This window comes from Carcharhinus amblyrhynchos, chromosome 12 (assembly GCF_965287045.1).
Source record: "Carcharhinus amblyrhynchos chromosome 12, sCarAmb.v2.hapA, whole genome shotgun sequence".
In the NCBI taxonomy this organism is placed as follows: domain Eukaryota; kingdom Metazoa; phylum Chordata; class Chondrichthyes; order Carcharhiniformes; family Carcharhinidae; genus Carcharhinus; species Carcharhinus amblyrhynchos.
In genome coordinates this window covers 71,187,359-71,207,520 of record NC_137335.1, presented here as the reverse complement: position 1 = coordinate 71,207,520, position 20,162 = coordinate 71,187,359, and the positions used below count along the sequence as shown (strand labels likewise).

At 44.0% G+C, this 20,162-nt stretch overlaps 1 protein-coding gene across 1 annotated transcript in view; it reads left to right on the top strand.

Annotated features, from left to right (window-relative positions):
• The window catches only part of ryr2a (ryanodine receptor 2a (cardiac)), a 662,889-nt gene that overhangs the window by 238,890 nt on the left and 403,837 nt on the right, over positions 1 to 20,162 (top strand). Inside the window, exons 4-9 of the mRNA XM_080200677.1 lie at positions 2,154 to 2,168; positions 10,614 to 10,688; positions 11,838 to 11,916; positions 12,879 to 12,991; positions 14,631 to 14,730; positions 19,764 to 19,860. Of these exons, the coding sequence (XP_080056803.1) occupies positions 2,154 to 2,168; positions 10,614 to 10,688; positions 11,838 to 11,916; positions 12,879 to 12,991; positions 14,631 to 14,730; positions 19,764 to 19,860 (479 nt within the window). The remainder of the gene's footprint in view (positions 1 to 2,153; positions 2,169 to 10,613; positions 10,689 to 11,837; positions 11,917 to 12,878; positions 12,992 to 14,630; positions 14,731 to 19,763; positions 19,861 to 20,162) is intronic.

Below are 20,162 nucleotides of genomic sequence, written 5' to 3'. Positions count from 1 at the left end.
GTAAAGCCAAATGGCCTCCTTCTGTAGGAATTCTATGATTCTATTCCAAGTTCATATGTCATGTTTGTCAGGACACGCCTGTCAGTGGAAAGGTTAGCAATTTTTATACATCCCTCATTGTTCTTAATGAATGACTTCCTTGGACACATCAGAGTGCAGTAAAGAGTGGGTTGTGGGGGGGTGAGTTGGTGGTGGTGGTGTTGTTTAGCTCAGTTGGCTGGACAGCTGGTTTGTGATGCAAAGTGATACCAACAGTGTGGTTCAATTCCCGTGCCAGCTGAGGTTATTCATGAAGGTCCCACCTTGCCCCTCACCTGAGGTGTGGTGATTCTCAGGTTAAATCACCAACAGTCATCTGGGACTATGGCAACTTTACCTAAAGAGTCACCCATGTTGGTTTGGGGCCACCTACATGGTTGTATGACCACACAAAGGTCAGACTGCATGATGATGACAAGGTTCCTTCCTAAAGGATATAAGTGAGTGTTTTTTTACTTCAATCAAACAGCTTTGTGGTACCAGACTCTTAGTTCCAAATTCTCTGATTGAAACTGAAAACTTTCAAGTGATCATGGTAGGATTTGAACTCATGTTCCACTCGATTATCAGTCTCTTGACTTCTAGCTCAGTAACATTACCATGGTCATTGTCTCCTTTGAGATCTACTGAAACAAAATGACAATAGACAACTGCATCTCTTATAATTACACAAGCTGAGTTGGTGATTATAGCTGCTGTAATTGGGGTATTTGTCCATCTGAATGCAGTTCTCACAGCCAGTGAGGTTTGATTGCCTGTAATCAAACTGTTAAACTGAATGAAGTGGCACCTACGTTGCAAAGTGTGGCAACACGCTTCTTGGAGAAATTAATTTGTATTGACCCTTTTCCATTCTCTAGCTGCAATGTAGGTTGTTTTCATCTCGCATAAAATAACTGGGGGCAGCACGGTAGCACAGTGGTTAAAACTGCTACCTCACAGCACCAGTGATCCGGGTTCAATTCCCAGCTTGGGTCGCTGTCTGTGTGGAGTCTGCACGTTCTCCCCATTGTGCATGGATTTCCTCCAGGTGCTCCAGTTTCCTCCCACATTCCGAAAGACATGCTGGTTAGGTGGATTGGGCCATGCTAAATTCTCCCTCAGTGTACCTGAGGTGCCTAAATGTAGCGACTAGGGGATTTTCACAGTAACTTCTTTGCAACGTTAATATAAGCCTATATATTGAGGACTGTCAAGGCTTAGTGCGACACTAATACATAAACTTAACTTAAACTTTCATATGACAGACCTTAAGCTTGTGTGATCTATTTATACCCTCGCAAATGGTGGTTCCAGTGATAAGCTATACAAATTATAAGTGACGTAAGTTCAAAATTCAACACAGGCAATTATTTTTTGTCTCAGTGTAATTATTGATTATTTTAATCTATCCCAAGCAGGCAAGCTGGAAAGTGATAAGGAGCAGGATTTTCCTCATTGACTATAAAGCATTTGGAAAACTGAATTCCAGGACTAGGGTTGAAAATATAATTGGTAACATTAGTTTATCACAACATTCAAATGCATTAATGCTTTAATTAAAATGCTCTGCTGGGCAGTTTCATACTGGCCTGTTGATACAGTTAAAATTTGCTGCAATTTTTTGTGTAACCCACTAACCTGTCACTCACTAACTGGGCATTTCAGATAATGAGCTAATTGTTTCTAATCATGTTTGAAATGACTCCCCAGAGACCGGTGCCCCTTCACCAGATTCCCTTTACTTACAAACTCAAATCCATTCCTAAGAATGCTCGAGGTAGAAAGTCAGAATCCGGATTGTCAGTAACCTTGATACTCCTCTATATACATATACAGGTGAGACTCCGTGATTGTCTCAATTAGGGAGCTCATACTCCAAGAGGCCAACCTCATCAGCCTCGTTGAGCTCATTAGAGCGATTTTTTTAATGCATGAAAGTATAACATTGAAAAGATGCTTAGCTAATGCTTTGCTGTTGTCCTATGACAGCGGTGTGTTCAGATGGTTGATATCAGTTATTTCGTTACTTTTCTAACATAAAGCCGATGAAGCTGGTGCTAAGATCTGATGACTTTTCAAACTAAAATAGTCATGAAAGTCAACTTTCCAAAATATTTTGAATACTTACACAGAAACTTATGATGAAGGTAAGCCAAACAAATGTTTCATTGACCCCCGCAGCTGCAGTATGCATTATATAGCATTTGTAGCTTAGAGTCATCGAGGTTTACAGCATGGAAACAGGCTCTTCGGTCCAACTTCTCCATGCCGTCCTTTTTTTAAACCCCAAAGCTAGTCCCAATTGCCTGCATTTTGCCCCTATCCCACTATACCCATCTTACCCATGTAACTATCTAAATGCTTTTTAAAAATCAAAATTTCACTTGCCTCTACTACTATCTTTGGCAGTTTGTTCCAGACACTCACCATCCTCTGTGTGAAAAAAAAAATCTCTCTAGACACTTTTGTATCTCTCCCTTCTCACCTGAAATCTATGCCCTCTAGTTTTAGACTCCCCTACCTTTGGGAAAAGATATTGACTATCTAGCTGATTTATGCCCCTTATTATTTTATAGAGATCTATAAGATCACTCTTCAGCCTCAATGCTCCATGTAGTATGCCTACATGTACAGTTTGTTAGGGACCAGATCAGAAACTCCAATGTATATTATGCAGTTAGGCTAGATCCCAACTTTTTTGATTTTGGCCTTAGTGCGAACATAAGATGTTTCACTCTATTGTATGATTCTGTTGATCCACGAGGACGCTTTTATCAAAATAAACTTTATTTAACAACACTTAAAGTTTAACCAAAATAACTTCTACCAATTGAAATACTTAAACATAACAAGGATAATTCTTAACTGCTAGCTGTCTGGATAGTTCCAATGTAAGCAATATCTCCATTGACATAAACTCTTTTTTAGAAGCAGTTAGCAAAAACACGTGGGATGCTACTGTTCCAAACTTTTAACACCTCTGGACAAAGAGGCGGCTGTCTACTGACTTCCAGACAGCAGCCTCCAGAGAAAGATCTAAGTTCAACCAGCAGAACTTCAGAGAAAGAGACCTATTTTTTGGCAGTCCTAGATGCCAATCTCCAGAGAGAGAGAGCTACTGCTCTGTAAAAATTCAAAACAACAACTGGCTGCTTGTTTCCTTCTGAAAGCTTAATTAGGTCCACCCAGTCACATGATTTTCCTGTCAATCAATCTAATCAAACCCTACCCTGAAAACCCCAGGGGAAAATACTAAAATAACAAAACTGCATTAGCTCAGATTAAAGCAGACACTCCCAAAATTAGGATGAATTATGCTTCTGCAGTGTCAGCATGTGGCTACCAGTTGTAGACAAAGTGGCACCAGGTAAATAGAACTGACTTTGAAACAAAAATCATAAGAAACATGACAGGAATACATTTCTTAAAGGCACAGTATCATCACAAATGACCACACCCAGGATGCCCACCATTTCCATTTATGACACTCGATCAGCAATCACTTTTCTAATTAGCTTTTTTCATTACCAAGATATTCCTCTAGTATCTAAATAATATTGGTTTATATGTCAAACAAGTTCATGGAAAAAGGAATAGAATAGTAATGCATGGTGTGAGTTTTAACACTGAGCAAGATCTTAACATGCCCAACACTCAATCACTTGGACAGAATTAAAATTGAGGCCATTGTGTAACAAAATCCTGACATGTTGACTTCCAGAAGAAACTAGTCCATCTCTATGAAGGGAGAAAGGATCAATATAATAACCCCCTCAGCCTGCCCTTGCATGACTTCAAGAGGGTTGCTCCAGAGTGGAACTCACATTCCTACTTAAACCCTGTGATGGGTCACCCATTTGTCCTCTTGGTGTGGGCATGGCTGTTGTTTGAGATGCCTTCACTTTTCTTAGGTAATATATGTAAAAGGAAAATGTTGACAGTGGGAAGCACTCTAGTCTTTTTTAGAATAATGTTAACAATAGAATCCCTGCAGGAGGAGGCCATTCAGTCCATTGAGTCTGCTCTAACTCTCCAAAAAAGCAACTCACCTAGATCTGACTCCTTATCCCTGTAACCCTATGCATTTACCATGGCTAATCCAGGTAACTTACACATCTTTGGAAACTAAGAGGAAATTTAGCATGGCCAATCCACCTAACCTGCACATCTTTGGACTGTGGGAGGAAACTGGTGCGGCCGGAGGAAACCTACACAGATACCACACAAACCCACTCTGCACAGTCACCTAAGACTGGAATTGAATCCGGGTCCCTGGCAGTGTGAGACAGCAGCACTAATCACTGTGCTACCGTACATTGAACCACTGAGTTGACATCCCAGATAAAGGAATCTTTAGTTTATCATCTGGCTACTTTATGAGCTCAAACTCTGGTGTAGCTCTTTGAGTAATATCTTTTGATTCGACCAAATGAATCACATTAACCTGAAAGTGGGGAAGTGACTAAAATGTGGCTAAAGATATAAACATAGGAAAAAGGAGCAGGAGGTGGCCATTTGGTCCATTGAGCCTGTTCTGTCATTTTTCCGACTAACCCCTTATTCTGAGATGTTAACTCCAGGAAATAACTGAGCCAAGGCACGGTTCACAAATATTTTTTGAACTGCTCACTTTGGACAGAAACTTTCTGCAGGCTGAATATATTATGATTAATTGATAACCTTCATTTTGGTGCATCAAGCGTTCAGAGATGTGGGCCGTGATTCTCCCAAAAGCACTGAATTGGCGGAAAAACTGTTCTAAATCCCGACTGTTTTGTCAGTTCAGCTTCTCACCTAAATCTCTGCACTCTGTGCACTGCAGAGGTCCCAGTTGTGAATACCATTAAAAACCCAAAGTGTGACGGTTGTGGAACTCTGCGCATGTGCAGTGGTCCCGATCTGTCAGACTGCCCCTTTCTGGAACCCCTGCAGTGCTGCCCCTCCAGCTCCCCTTCCCCATACCCCCACCCCCCACAGCTCAATCAGCTCCACAACAATTCCCGGGCCAGCCCTGACCCCCTCCAGTCCGGAGCACCCTGATGTACAGCATATGCCCCCCCCCCCCCCACCCCCCCAACCCCAGCAGTGGCAATTTCCCCCACCTCACTTGGTAGATCCCCCCACAGGACGCAGCCCCTCCCCGGCAGACCACCCCGCCCTAGCCCACTCCAATCACTGCCCTACCTCTGTCCCAGACCAATCCTGTCTGCAGAGTGGCAGCATGACACCCCCACCCCCAACCCCACCGATTGTCCCCAGGCCCTGCCCACAATAGGCCCCACCCCTTGGCACTGCCCAATGCTAGGTGGGCAGTACCAAGGTGCACCCTGGGCATGGGCAGTTTGCCCCTTGGGCAGTGCCAGAGGCACAGGCTGGCACTGCCAGGGTGCTCGTGCCCAAGGGGCACTACTCACCCGCTACCTGACACCCAGTGGCCCTGACTGCGCCCCCCCCCCCCCCCTTTCATTCCGGTGGCGTCTCCCACTAGTTCACCGCATGTGGGGAATTAGTCTGAACCCGCTGGAGTGAAATACTTCTGGCGGGGTGGGAGATTCAATCAGGATCAGTAAGTTCCCGATAATTAGATTTAAACAATATTTAAAACATGTTAAAAAAAAGATTCAAATAACTTACCTGCCTTCCTGCAGGTTTCCAGTGTGGCCTGGCGGTGACTGTTAGCCGGCTCTGGGAGATGCGCGTGCATTCCCGACGCATGCACAAATCCTGGAACATGGCCAGAGGCGCAAATCTCCCACTGCGACCAGACAGAAAAGTTACGGGTCGCGATGGGAGAATCGCAGCCGTCATCACTTAACTCCTTTCAATTCAGAAATAAGACCCTTGACTAAAAGGAAAGCTCCAAAATCTGTACTTTAGTTGTCAATTGTTTTATCACATCCACGATGTGCAATGTAGGTCAAATTATCATCCTCATCCCTCCCCCGCCTCCACCGTGACCCTCTGCCACCCCAACCGTGCCCCAATCCTTCTGGCACTCGACCAGGATGTAATTCCAATGAAGGGGTCATTTACAAAAGACCCTCAGCCAGGGCGTTGTGTCAAGATTTGCGTTAAGTTCTGTATTGGCACACATGTTACGTGCTGGAAGATTGGCATTGACAGATTTAGGCACATGTGCATTTTATGTACATCCTGTGTATGTTCACTGTGGCAAAATCAAGAGATCTAAATGATACCAGGGACCTACATAGATCTGGATTTTCTTTCGTTTGAGGTGTAAGCCATCCGATCAGTAATGTTTGCCACTCAGAATTATATTGGTGTCCACGGCGCAACATTTTGCTGTAGAAAATTTTTCCACGGGCGACCAATATATAATCCTTTTTCCTGTTTAGTATTCTGCAGAATAAACCTATGAATTAGTGTTGTGATCAATGACAGTTTATTTAGCCGACTGTTTCTTCATTGCATTCGATTCAACACTTACTATGTTGCTCCATTTTGCCTAATTTAGAAATGAGCAATATGTAATTCAGATGGAAGTGAGCACAAAACCAATTCAAAGTGCCCCGTCTAATTCTGAGTTTGATTACTATTCCAGCATTAATGCTAACTCTAATTGAGCATGAGTGCTGTGCTAGCTTGTTTCCTAGCTGCATGCAAGGTGAAACCATCAGAAGAGTTAATTAGCCACATGTGTAACTAAGAGGTTGGGCAGCAATTAACTTCTAGCAACTGCTGTGAACTTTCCAAACTAGCCTTCAACCTGAAAGGTGCGCATTGCAGCAAATCAGCACTTGAATTGAATTATTATTGTCACATGTATTGGGATACAGTGAGAAGTATTGTTTCTTGTGCGCTACATAGACAAAGCATATTGTTCATTGAGTATGCAGGGGAGAAGGAAAGGTGAGGGTGCAGAATGTTGTGTTACAGTTACAGATAGGGTGTGGAGAACGACCTTAATATAAGGCTGCTCCATTCAAAAGTCTGTTGGCAGCAGGGAAGAAGCTGTTCTTGAGTTGGTTGGTATATGTATTCAGACTTTTTCCTGACGGAAGAAGGTAGAAAAGAGGATGTCCGGGGTGGGGGTGGTCCTTGATTATGCTTGTCCTTGATTTTCTGAGGCAGCGGAAAGTGTAGAAGGAGTCAAAGGATGGGAGGCTAGTTTGCGTGATGGACTGAGCTGTCGGCATTACAGTGAGTTATTTAAGTTTGATGGAGGTCTGGTGGCACAGTGGGCAGCCTCCCTGCCTCTGAGCCAGAATCTTCCATTCTGGATTCTAAGTTTAGTGGAAGTGAGAGTGACTTCCACTGGAGGGATCTGAGTCTGACTACGTCCGATCTTGCATTGCGCAGCTCATTATGTATTCATCCACAGATGTAGCTTGCCAAATCCAGCAACAGGAGTGGGGAGGAGGTCGCCGTCCCCACCGTTATCTCATGGGGTATAGGTCTGGGCGCCATATCTAAAGGGCACTCAGACAGACATTAATTCACTGCAGGCCAGGAGCTCCAGATTCTCTACATCACAGGCAGTATCTCTCTGAAAAGAAAATGTGAGGCCCCACGGTTCAGTGGAGCTTCCCGGCAGGGCCTCCTCCAGGTCACCCAGGAAAGATGGGAATTAGTTACTCTTTCCCAGGGATGGCAGCAGGAGGTTCTTTGGTCTGATCACAGTGGGCTGGGAGGAGGTTGCGGTGGAGGTCAGTACCCTTGGAGCCCACAGAAGGCTAGCCCAACTGCACAGGAGAAGGATTAATGATCGGTCATGCTCCATCAGGGTAAGTAGCACTGTCTATTCAATGCAAAGTGACACTCATAAGGACGTCAGGCAGTGTGAGAGTGCACAGGGATGTCAGGTAGGAGATTGGGTTGCAGAACTCAGAAGCAGCCTGTACACACGAACAACATAAAAGGCCAATCTCCGTTGTTAATGCTAGCTTGTTGGATGCTGCAAAAGTCTCCCGCCAAATTTAAAGCTGGAAACTGGTTATCCTAACGGACAGTTTAGGAGCATGCTCACCCTTGGCAGCTCCTGAGCCCTCTCCAATAAGTCATTAACAAATAGGATGTCCTTACCTAATAGAAGATTGAGAACATGAAGTGGCTGCCACACGTTTAGTGCACATGATGAATCAGCTGCTCTTGAATTGAACATAATTGTCTTATTAATAACCATATTTTTATTGCGCTATATCTGTTCTGCACCTAGAGTATCCTACAGCAGGATGGCATAATTCCACTATCCATGCTGTTCCAGATTGACCATGGGAAGGTGTGGGGGTTTGGTTAAGATCTTTTGTGGAAAATGGGATTATCTTCCCTTCTTCCCAGAACTCGGTAGTGTTGTCAGTGTGAAATGGGGCACTTTGGGTGGAATTTCCCCATCCCACTCGTCATGGGAATCGTTACTGGGCGGGATAGGACCGTACAAAGGCCCATTGACCTTGGGTGGGATTTTCCGGATTCGGGGCGAGCATGGTCAGAAAATCCCGCCTTCTGTTTTTCATCTTAATTTACCCAGCTAAAAATATACAACAATTCCACCGCCCAGTGTGATCATTCCAATTAACTGAACTGCAGAACCCTCTGCTTTTTGCTGGATTGCAAAATGGATTAGAACAAAGAACAAAGAAAATTACAGCACAGGAACAGGCCCTTCGGCCCTCCAAGCCTGCACCAACCATCTTGCCCGTTTGAACTAATACCCCCTACCCTTCTGTCCATTTCCATCCTATTCATTTATTTGTCCAGATGACCCTTAAAACTCACTATCGTATCTGCTTCCACTACCTCCCCTGGCAGTGAGTTCCAGGCACTCACCTCCCTCTGGGCACATCTCCTTTAAACCTTGCCCCTTGCACCTTTAACCTATGCATCCTAGTAATTGATTCTTCCACCCTGGGAAAAAGCTTCTGACTATCCACTTTGTCCATGCCTCTCATAATCTTGTAGACTTTTATCAGGTTGCTCCTCAACCTCCGTTGTTCCAGTGAGAACAAACCAAGTTTCTCCAGCCTCCTGATAGCTAATGCTCTCTATGCCAGACAACATTCTGGTAAATCTTTTCTGTACCTTCTCCAAAGCCTCCATATCTTCCTGGTAGTGTGGTGTCCAGAATTGAATACTATATTCCAAATGTGGCCTAGCTAAGGTTCCATAAAGCTGCAACGTGACTTGCCAATTGGGTCAGGGGATTGTCTACTCTCCCCCCTACCAGCGCCCCCTTTCCACAGCAATGGAAAGAGAAATCAGCTGTTATGTGTTGAGGGTGGCTGATGTGCTTCTATCAGTTTTGCGTTTAGGATTAAGTTGAAAGTTCCATTCAAGGCTCCCAAGGTTTGGGCCTGTCTTAGCTTTTGAAGTCCAAACATCCAGACTGTGATGAAAGGACCTGCTGATCCATCCAGCCTGACTCAAGATATTAATTGTTCTTCATGCAAAGAGCTTCCTGATATCAGCTTGAAATTTATGCTTTATCAGATTATTAACGTGATTTCTTGCAAATCTTAAAGTAGCATTCGGATTTACCTTTTGTATTGTGGGGTTGGTGGTATAAGGGGCACTGCAGTGGGATAGATTATTGGTCTAATAATCTAAAGAGCATGAGTTCAAATCTCACTTTGACTATATGAGAGTTTTAACTGAAGTTTAAGAGAATCTGCAAATTAAAGTTGGTACCAGTAAAAGAGGCCATGAAGCCATCATTAGCATAAATATCTAACTGGTTCTCCACTGTTCTATAGGGAAGGAAATCAATTCAATTGCTCTGGTTGAGGTGTGATTCCAGTGCCACCCAATGTGATTGATCTTAGCTGCACTCTGATGTGGCCAAGCAAGCCATTCATTCCTGGCAACCAGGGATGGCAATAAATGCCAGTTCTATCAGCCCATGTCCAAGGAATGAATAGAATCTTAGTTATTGTACTTCATAGAATATAGAATCCCTATAATGCAGAAGGAGGCCATTTGGCCCATCAAGCCTCTACTGACCACAGTCCCACCCAGCCGCTATCCCATTAACCCCACACATTTACCCTAGCTAGTCCGCATGACACTAAGTGGCAATTTAGCAATGGCCAATCAACCTAACCCACACATGGCTGGACTGTGGGAGGAAACCAGAGCACCCGAAGGAAACCCACGCAGACACCAGGAGAGTGTGCAAACTCCACACAGATAGTGACCCAAGCCCGGAATCGAAGCCAGGGTCCCTGGCGCTGTGAGGCAGCAGTGCCACCATACCGAATGAGCAAGAAATAAAGGTACGCTATCATTGCATACTTCCTTTGTCCCTTGAATCTCAATAGGTTCAAGGGACAAAGTCTCTTTGGGATTTGATACGAAAGATCAGCTTCATTGCTCCTCTGTACAGACCTCAATTCTCTCCCCTGTTGATATATCCAAAACTGAACACAGGTTTCATGTTAGATTCTGACTGCACTGCTGTGTGATTTCCATTGATTTGTATGGGCTGAATGTGGCATTATGTTGCAGAATTCCAATTGTTTCTGTTACCTGCAGAATACTTAAAGGAATGGTAAATTGAATTGTCAGTGGTTACAGTGGTTGGGTACTGTGCTTCATTTGATATAATGCCTTGAACATTATTATTATTTATTAAACAGACAGCTCAAGGTGGAGGCCATCGGACCCTTTTATATGGACACGCAGTACTGCTCAGACACTCCTACAGTGGAATGGTAAGAATGACTTATTTACTGCTTCCTGTTAACTAATTTACATCAAAGACCCACAAGTGGGGCAGCACGGTGGCACAGTGGTTAGCATTTCTGCCTCGTATGCCAGGGACCTGGGTTCAAATCCAGCCTGGGATCACTGTCTGTATGGAGTTTACACATGCTCTCCGTGTCTGCGTAAATTTCCTCTGGATGCTCTGGTTTCCTCCCACAGTCCAAGGATGTGCAGGTTAGGTTGATTGACCGTGATAAATTAACCCTAGTGTCAGGGGGCTAACAGGGTAAATATGAGAGATAATGGGGTTAGGCCTGGGTGGGATTGTGGACTGTCCAGACTTGATGGGCTGAATGGTCTCCTTCTGCACTGGAGGGATTTTATGATTCTAAAGGGATTTCAGACTATCTTTTCAATGTTATGGTAACTAAATGGAAGGTACTACAACTGATCTAATATTGGGGTGGCACACTGCTGCCTCACAGCACCAGGGACCCGGATTCAATTCCGGCCTTGGGGGTGTCTGTCTGTGTGAAGTTTCCATATTCTCCCTTTGCCTGGGTGGGCTTCCTCCGGGTGCTCCGGTTTCCTCCCACTGTCCAAAGGTGTGCAGGATTAGGTTGATTGGCAATGCTAATTTGCCCCTTAGTATCAGGAGGACCAGCAGGGTAAATATGTGGGATTATAGGATAGGACCTGGGTGGAATTGTGGTCGGTGCAGACTTGATGGGCCAAATGGCCTGCTTCTGCACTGTTGAAATTCTATGATTCTAAGAATATTCACATTTATAGCCAAAAATTATGTGTTCAATAAATCAATCTAAATTGCTTTGTTGGACCCATCTACAGGTCATTTTGGTCAGGCCAGGGTGTTCTAATGCACTGAACTGATGAGGACTGGCTGCTTGATATCCACGTGGTATTCGTAGTAGCTGTTGGTACTCATATATTGGCCAGCAACAAAATAAAGAGCTAATCTCAAAGACTGTGAAACATTTTGGTGTTCGACGCTAAGACACCGCAGCTAATTTGCGGTAACTAACTTGGACTGACACGTAATTCCTTAAAAGTGACCCGGTATTCACTGCTATCCTCGTAGTTGAACTACCACCAGTCTGAATGTTTAACCTGCTGTTATCCTGCATTTTCTTTCCAAGTATCTCTGTTGTTTGTCCACGTCTCGATCGTCGACGGACAAACTAGCCTTTGATGTTGGACTACAAGAAGATACAACAGGTGTGTGTGAGTGGTGTATTGTACTTGGAAATAGTCATGTGTTAAGAACATACAGCACAGAACAGTACAGCACAGGAACAAGCCCTTCGGCCCACCATGTTGTGCTGAACATGATACCAAATTAACTAATCCCATCTGCCTGCCCTTGATCCATGTCCCTCTATTCCTTGTATATTCATGGACTTATCCAAAAGTCCCTTAAACACCCCTATCGTATCTGCCTGCACCACCACCCTGGCAGTGAGTTCCAGACGCCTAGCAAGTAAAAAACTTGCCCCTCACATCTCCTTTGAACTTTCCCCCTCTCTCCTTAAGAAAGGGAAACATTGACATTTTCTCTTTCATGGGGCAGGCTCAAGAATTCACTTATTATCTTAATGAGGCCAACGACAGTGACAAAGCAGGCACCTGTTCTATGTTAGAATGGTACAGTGATTGAGAACTATTGTCTAAATTAGAAAGTTCTAGAGATTAAAATATGGCAGGGCCCTACTAATGGGAACCAAACTGACCGTATCCCGCATGAGTCCCATAAATACAACAGCTTCGTACCATTCGGTTGCTGTGGTCATGAGATTACACTTGTCCATTCTATATTACCTTGCTCAATCCTAATAACAAGTTACCATTCATACCTAAAAAGAACACAGTACAAATTGCGGTGTAATTTTAAATTTTGGGAGATTTTTAAAACATGGAACATATGCTGAAACTTTATGTGAAAACAACACTTCATCCAGAGCAGTAATAGGAATGAGCGTATTATATTAAGAGACAGCTGGATTAGCTTCATGAGTCTGTTCCATTTAACTAAAATGGCAGATTGTCGTCATTTTGGGTTTAAAATTCAGTTTAGTTTTATCTCTACAAAGCTACTGTTATACTGGTAACGTTCAGCTAAAATGTAGACACCGTGCAGTAGAGATTTAAAGAGAACTGTTCCAATTTTCCTGTTTGCACAGGGGAGGCTTGTTGGTGGACTATACACCCAGCCTCCAAACAACGGTCAGAGGGAGAAAAAGTGCGGGTAGGAGATGACCTTATCTTAGTCAGCATTTCCTCAGAGCGATACCTGGTGAGTAAAGGATCACAAATTTCCCATTCCAATTCTTGCACGCAATTATTCCCTGATTTATATTCCACCAATTTAGCCTTTAATGTCTTTGATCAAAATCGCAGAAGGCATGTCTACATTTTTCTTCTGTTTCTGACAGCACTTGCTTTATTCGCTTTATTTTAAATCGTTCTCAGGATGTCTGATGTACTTTTGAAACGCATACGGCTTTGAAACTATTGAAGAAAAGAACTGCTCCCGGTGGCACTGCTGGTTAAGCTCATGAGTAGCTAAGCCTTATACATATTTGATTATCACTGTTGGTTGATCGTTGTTAAGCAGTGGTACATTAGGCCTCAAAGACCCTGGGTTAAAGAAGGATAAAATCATTTAGGCCAGATTTGCACTCCTGTTTATTATCTGAATGTCAATATATGCACTTGTTCAGCAAGGACTTTGAGGCTTGTCTTTACAGTGGCAAATGATGGAACAGCCTGCCCATGAGGATTGGCCACTTGGTTGCAGGCTCCCAAGAGTGACCCATGCTCTTTACTCACTGCACAGTCAGTGGGTGGGGAAGGAGGGGTGGAGGGAATAGGCAAGAAAAGGAGGAAAGATGTCAGCAACAGTTAATTTGTAATCAGGACCAGACGCTGTGTAGAGGGAAGAGTGAAAGGTTCCATTTTAATTCTTTTATGGAAGCCAGTGCTGAAAACCTCCGCCCTCATCCAGGACTGGGATTATATGGTGCTGCTGCAGTGGAAGGGGTTTTGGCTGGAACGCCAAACTTTCCGTCCTCACTTGCAGTAGGGTGGCCACGAATGAGATCGGAGAATCCCAGCCCTGGATTTCAGTTAACCAACGTAAGAACTAGGAGCAGGAGTAGGCCACCTGGCCCCTTCGAGCCTGCTCTGCCATTCAATAAGATCATGGCTGATCTTTTTGTGGACTCAGCTCCACTTACCCGCCCGCTCACCATAACCCTTAATTCCTTTACTATTCAAAAATGTATCTATTCTTGCCTTAAAAAACATTGAATGAGGTAGCCTCATCTGTGCTTCATTGGGAGGGGAATTTCACAGATCCATAACCCACTGGGTGAAGAAGTTCCTCTTCAACTCAGTCCTAAATCTGCTCCCCCTTATTTTGAGGCCATGCCCCCTAGTTCTAGTTTCACCCACCAGTGGAAACATCCTCCCTGCTTCTATCTTATCTAATCCCTTCATAATCTTATATGTTTCTGTAAGATCCTCCCCTCATTCATCAAAAGTGGAAATATATCAGTATGCTGTCTGGATAATGAATGGACTGTAATTCTTGAACTGCACTGACCCCGCTTCTCATGCATTATCTAATTTATTTGTGATTTGCTTGGTAGTACACGTATCAATGCTGTCATTCCTGCTTACCTTATGGGACTGGATAGCCTTAAATGTGATATGAAATCTGAATTTCTATGCTGCAAAAAAAAACATATTTATCTTACTGAAGTACTTTGGCTGAATGGTGACAAGAATAAATTCTGGAAGCCACATTTTAATCCTGTATTATTTGTTTTAAAAGGATGGGGTAGTTTAAAGGATCAGTGTTCTGTTAAAATACATTTAAGTGCAAGCAGGCAGTCTTGAGCTTGTGCTGAACTGATTCTGTTCTCTTGCAGCATTTGTCATATGGCTGTAGCAGTTTACAGGTTGATGCTGCATTCCAGCAGACTCTCTGGAGTGTTGCTCCAATTTGCTCTGGAAGTGAAGTAGCACAAGGTAAGATTGTTTGAGAACCCCTGCAGTAACACTGCGCAACTAAACAACGAGCTCTGTACTCTTTATCAGTGCAGTCCGCATACAGATTACACCATCAAACAACACCTCAGCTTTGGTTTTGGAGGAGGATTGCATGCCGCATGAGTCACAGATTTAAAGCAAAGGCTAATATTTTGATTTTATTTTTGGTGTTCTTGCTATTTTCACTTTCCCTCTCTACACAATGCCAGACTGTGACTAATTCCAGCTACTGTATTTGTCTTGAGGACTGAACTGACCATGCTAAGGGTGTGTAGGATCAGCTCCAGGCTTACTTGCTATTTTCCCTTTTCCACTGAGTTGACCGTCACCTCTGTTCACCCCACCACTGCCCCCACAACCCCTGTGTTTGCCCCAATTTTGTCTTTCACCTCTCAGACATATCCAAAATTCAGATACTCACCTCCTTGAGGAAGCCATGTAGGGGATTGATGGTTCCATGTCCTAAAGGATAATTCTGCAGTTAATTTACAAGTCATTGGTTCAATAAAGACACAATATGATGCAATATGGCAGTGAGCTTGCAGTTCGAAATGTCCTAACCTCCTGTGAGGTCTCAAGTTATGCTTGGTTTGCTTCAGTGGCTGGATGGCTGCTTTGTGATGCAACAGCATGGGTTCAATTCCTCTATCATCTGAGGTTATTCTTGAAGGACTGCCTTTTCAACCTTGCCTGAGGTGTGCTGATCTGGGATAATGGTGATTTTACCTATTAATTGTAAAGAGACTGAGAATCATTGGAAATATTAAGGATGGATTCTCTCAATTTCATAGGCAACAACCAACATACCTTGACTAATTAAAAGAGGGTAATTCAATAGACTGTGTAGATTGAATCTTAAATGTTCGTCTTAGGCTCCCCGATATAGAAGGATTCATCGGACAACACATACCCCAGTCAGCAGTGCTAACTTGTATCCTTGGCATCATTTACATAGCGCCAGCAGCAGAGAGGTAAATTCATTCTAAAAGTATCAAGTAGATTCTGTGAGATTCTTGCACAGCACATTCCATGTCCATTCACCCAAGTCTTGGGTAGAAATACCTGAGCGCTGGCATTCATTGCCTCCAATTTTCACAGCTGTAACATTTTAGATTGGTTTTGCGAGGCGTGCTGCGAACACGTATGTGTGGACCCTTCTGAACAGCCCATATTTAATGCAGAGTAAATTTAATTGATCCCACGAGGAATTCCCAATGTTTCCTGGGTTGTTCTGTCTGTGTGTGCACATTAAACAGAAGTTCCTTGCCTATCCTGCTGATTGCTACTGACCTTTGATTCTTAAGGCTGGGATCAGATGTGTTCTTGCAAGCAGCTTTTGCTGCTGTGTTTGACTTCCCAAATGGTGTTTTCTGCTTTATTGCTTCAACATGGAAACACAGAACAGGAGAAGACCATTCAACCCTTCAATCCTGCTCCACCATTCATTATGACAATTGATGATCATCCAACTCAGTAAACTGTTCCTACTTTTCCCCCATATCCCTCTAACCCCAAAAGCCATATCTAACTCCTTCTTCATAGAATCATAGAATCTCTACAGTGCAGAAGGAGGCCATTCAGCCCATCGAGCCTGCACCGACAGCAGTCCCACCCAGGCCCTATACCCGTAACCCGTATTTACGCCCCTAATCCATCTAACCTATGCATCCCAGGACACTAAGGGGTGAGTTTTAGCATGGCCAATCAACCTAACACACACATCTTTGGACTGTGGGAAGAAACCAGAGCACCCGGAAGAAACACATACAGACAGGGGGAGAATGTGCAGGCTCCACACAGTCACCCAAACCAGGAATCGAAACCAGGTCCCTGGAGCTGTGAGGCAGTGGTGCTACCCACTGTGCCATCTTGAAATCGTAATATTTATTTGCCTCAACTGCTTTCTGTAGTAGAGATAGACTCACCACTCTTTAGATGTAGAAACTTCTCATTTCAGTCCTAAATGCTCTACCCTGCATCCTCAGATGGTTCTGGACACCCCCAACATCAGGAGCATCTTCCCTGTCTAGTCCTCAAAGAATTTTATAGGTTTCTAAGAGACCCCCCTCATTCTTCTAAACCCCCGCGAATATAATCCTAACTGACTCCATCTCTCCTCATAGGTCAGCCCCGCTTATGCATTAGTTTCTTGCACTTGATATTTTTCAGTGTAGGAGTCCTTTTGCAGTGACTTCCAGCCCTAATCTGAGTTCCATCTTGGGCATTTGATGCTGCCTGCCAATAGGTCCCATGGACCTGGAGGAGAAGCAAGAGAGGTTCAGATAGAGGGAGGAGAAGCATATGTGTTATCACCTCGGGCACCAAACTCCCATGAGGAATTCCCTTGGGAATATCTTTCCAGTTCCTCACACACCACAGGACACAGCCGAGGAGACCTGCATTTGTAGATTTGCTTTGTGAGTTGAGGGTGTACTGGAGCTTATACCATCTCAGAACGTCAACCTGCAGAGGAGACCCACCAAAGGGTGAAAGGCTACTCAGTAATGTGAAAGGTGCCACGCCATGAAGCAATTATATGTCCAGAACCTTTCAGGCTGGCTACAATTAAGAGACCATAAGACCATAAGAAATAGGAGCAGAATTAGGCCACTCGGCCCATCGAGTCTGCTCCACCATTCAATCATGGCTGGTATTTTTCTCACTTCCATTCTCCTGCCTTTTCCACATAACCCCTGATCCCCTTATTAATCAAGAATCTATCTATCTCTGGTGATATTTTAGTGATACTGCTGAGAATTAGTGAGACTTTGGGGTTTCCCAATGCACCAAGCAGGTCAGAGTCATGTTTGTTGAATGGAAAATCTTTGTCTATTTCCCTATGGACAGAATCATGGAATCCCTGCACGGCAGAAGGAGGCCATTTGGCCCATTGAGCCTGCACTGGCTCTCAAAGAATAAAAACAAAGAACAGTACAGCATAGGAACAGACCCTTTGGTCCACCAAGCCTGTGTTGATCATGTTGTTCTATCTCAACCAACTGTCTGTATCCCTCTATACCCCGCCTGTTCATGTGCCTATCCAGATAAGTCTTAACTGTCGCTAACGTATCTGTCTCAACCACCTCACTTTGCATTGACAGAGCATCTTTCCTCGGCCCTATCCCTGTAACCCTACATATTTACCCCGCTAATCCCCTCATCCAGGGACACTAAGGGGCAATTTAGCATGGGCAATGCACCGAACCCACACATCTTTGGAGCGTGGGAAGAAACCGGAGCACCTGGAGGAAACCCACATTGACACAGGGAGAGCGTTCAGACTCCGCACAGACAGTGACCCAAGCCGGGAATCGAGCTCAGGTCCCTGGCACCTTGAGCAGCAGTGCTAACCACTGTGCCAACGTGCTGCTCCAAAAGGAGAGAGGGTAGAAGCTTTATTGAGTTGCAGGCTTTCTTCATATACAGGATAGAATCACAAAACCCTACAGAGCAGAAGGAGGCCATTCGGCCCTTCGAGTCTGCACTGACCACAAACTTACCCAGGCCCTATTCCCTTAACCCCATGCATTTACCCTAGCTAGTCTCCCAGACACTAAGAGGAAATTTATCACGGCCAAGGCACCTAACCCCTACATCTTTGGACTGTGCAAGGAATCCAGAGCACCTGAAGGAAACTCACGCAGACACGGGGAGAATGTGCAAACTCCACACAGACATTGACCCAAGCCAGATCCCTGATGCTATGAAGCAGCAGTGCTTCACTGTGTCGCTGTGCTGCCCCATCTCAACAAAATAGTCAGAAAAAGTTTCATACAATAATCCCTGTGCGTTATAGGCCAATGAATACCCATCAGTGTACCAGCGATATCAGGGCACACCCTACAAGCAGTCTCAGTGCTTTAATCTTGTTCTCGCCCACTCGCTAACACAATTTCAAGGATCTCTGAGTTTGAATAATTGAGGAATTAATGAATTGAGACCGAAAGGTTTTCCATTAGACTAACAACCACCCATACAGTTGACATGCCGAAATAGTGAACTTGTTTTCTGTAGAGGTCAGGTGCATGCAATTCTACAGAGCTTTCAAAATGATCAATTATCAGGTGTATCCTGCAAACCTTTTTTCAGCTATGCTTTGAACACTGTAGCCAAAATGAAACTAAAAACAACCCTTGTGATTTGAGCTGCATACAGTATTTTGCTCCTCCCAACAATGATGTTACCTAAGGCTGTGAGCTGAGAAACACTGACCGAGAGCTGCAGAGATCATGATTTAAAAAAAAATCCCTTTAAAGCGACACTAACATCAACACAACGCATGTATGTTTTTGTGTGGGTGCAACTGTGTGTGCATGTACATGCATGTGCTTTAATGTTTAAATCCTCTGTGATTTTCTTTGATGAGAATTTGTATGCATCAACAACTTCCAGATACAATAGTGATGTTTAAAAGGCATCTTGACAGATTCATAAATACACAGGGGATGGAGGGATACGGACCATCTTGAGTCAAATGGCCTTTAGTTTAGAAAGGCATAATGTGTTGGTGCAGGCTTGGTAGGCCGAAGGGCCTCTTTCTGTGCTATACTGTTCTGCACCTCAGGGAATGAATAAATCCTTATTGGGAGCCACATAAACTCTCACTTTCTCCATACTGAAATAAGTAGAAAATGTCTTTATCTCCTTATAAAGCAAAGGGAAAATGCTACACTCACTGCTTGCAGTCCAGTCTCTGTGCTGAAGCTTGGTCCTTTCCCACCACCAGCTTAGTTTGCAGCTGCCTCAGGGAGTCAGCTGGCATGTAGGTCAGCACCTTGTGCGGTAGATACCCAACTGCTGGGCAGGCTCTGAGGCCACCGAGTGTAGAAGTAAAAGGAAAGTATTTTCACACTGCATGAATACCATTCTGAGGCTCAGCCACATTAGCAGAAGTGTTTGCAGAGCTTATAGAAACTGAGACGTCCTGAGTAAATTCCTGTCGCTGCCTGCTTGTTTGATTGTTGTTCATGACATCGGCCATTGAGAATTAACAACAACTTCTCTTCCATTAGGATATCTAAAGGGAGGGGACGTGCTGAGGTTACTGCATGGGCACATGGATGAATGTCTGACTGTACCTTCAGGAGAGCATGGAGAAGAACAACGCAGGTAATTAAGATTGACAAAGTAACTACCATTGGAGTTGTACGAGGAATTGAAAGATCATGTTGTTTAAACAAGTCAGATGGTGCAATGCCATTGCAAAGAGCAATGAGCACAGATCAAATGATTTCAATTCAAGTATTAACTGTTGTTTTGTGCAAAAGACAGACGGGATGCAATTTTTGACTACATGAGTGCAGATTGCTGTTGTACTGATGGAGCTGTAACAGCTTGAAATCTCAAGGCCTGGATACTTCTGTTGTTTGCAGGACAGAAACATTTTCTTTTACAGATATCCCAGATAGTAG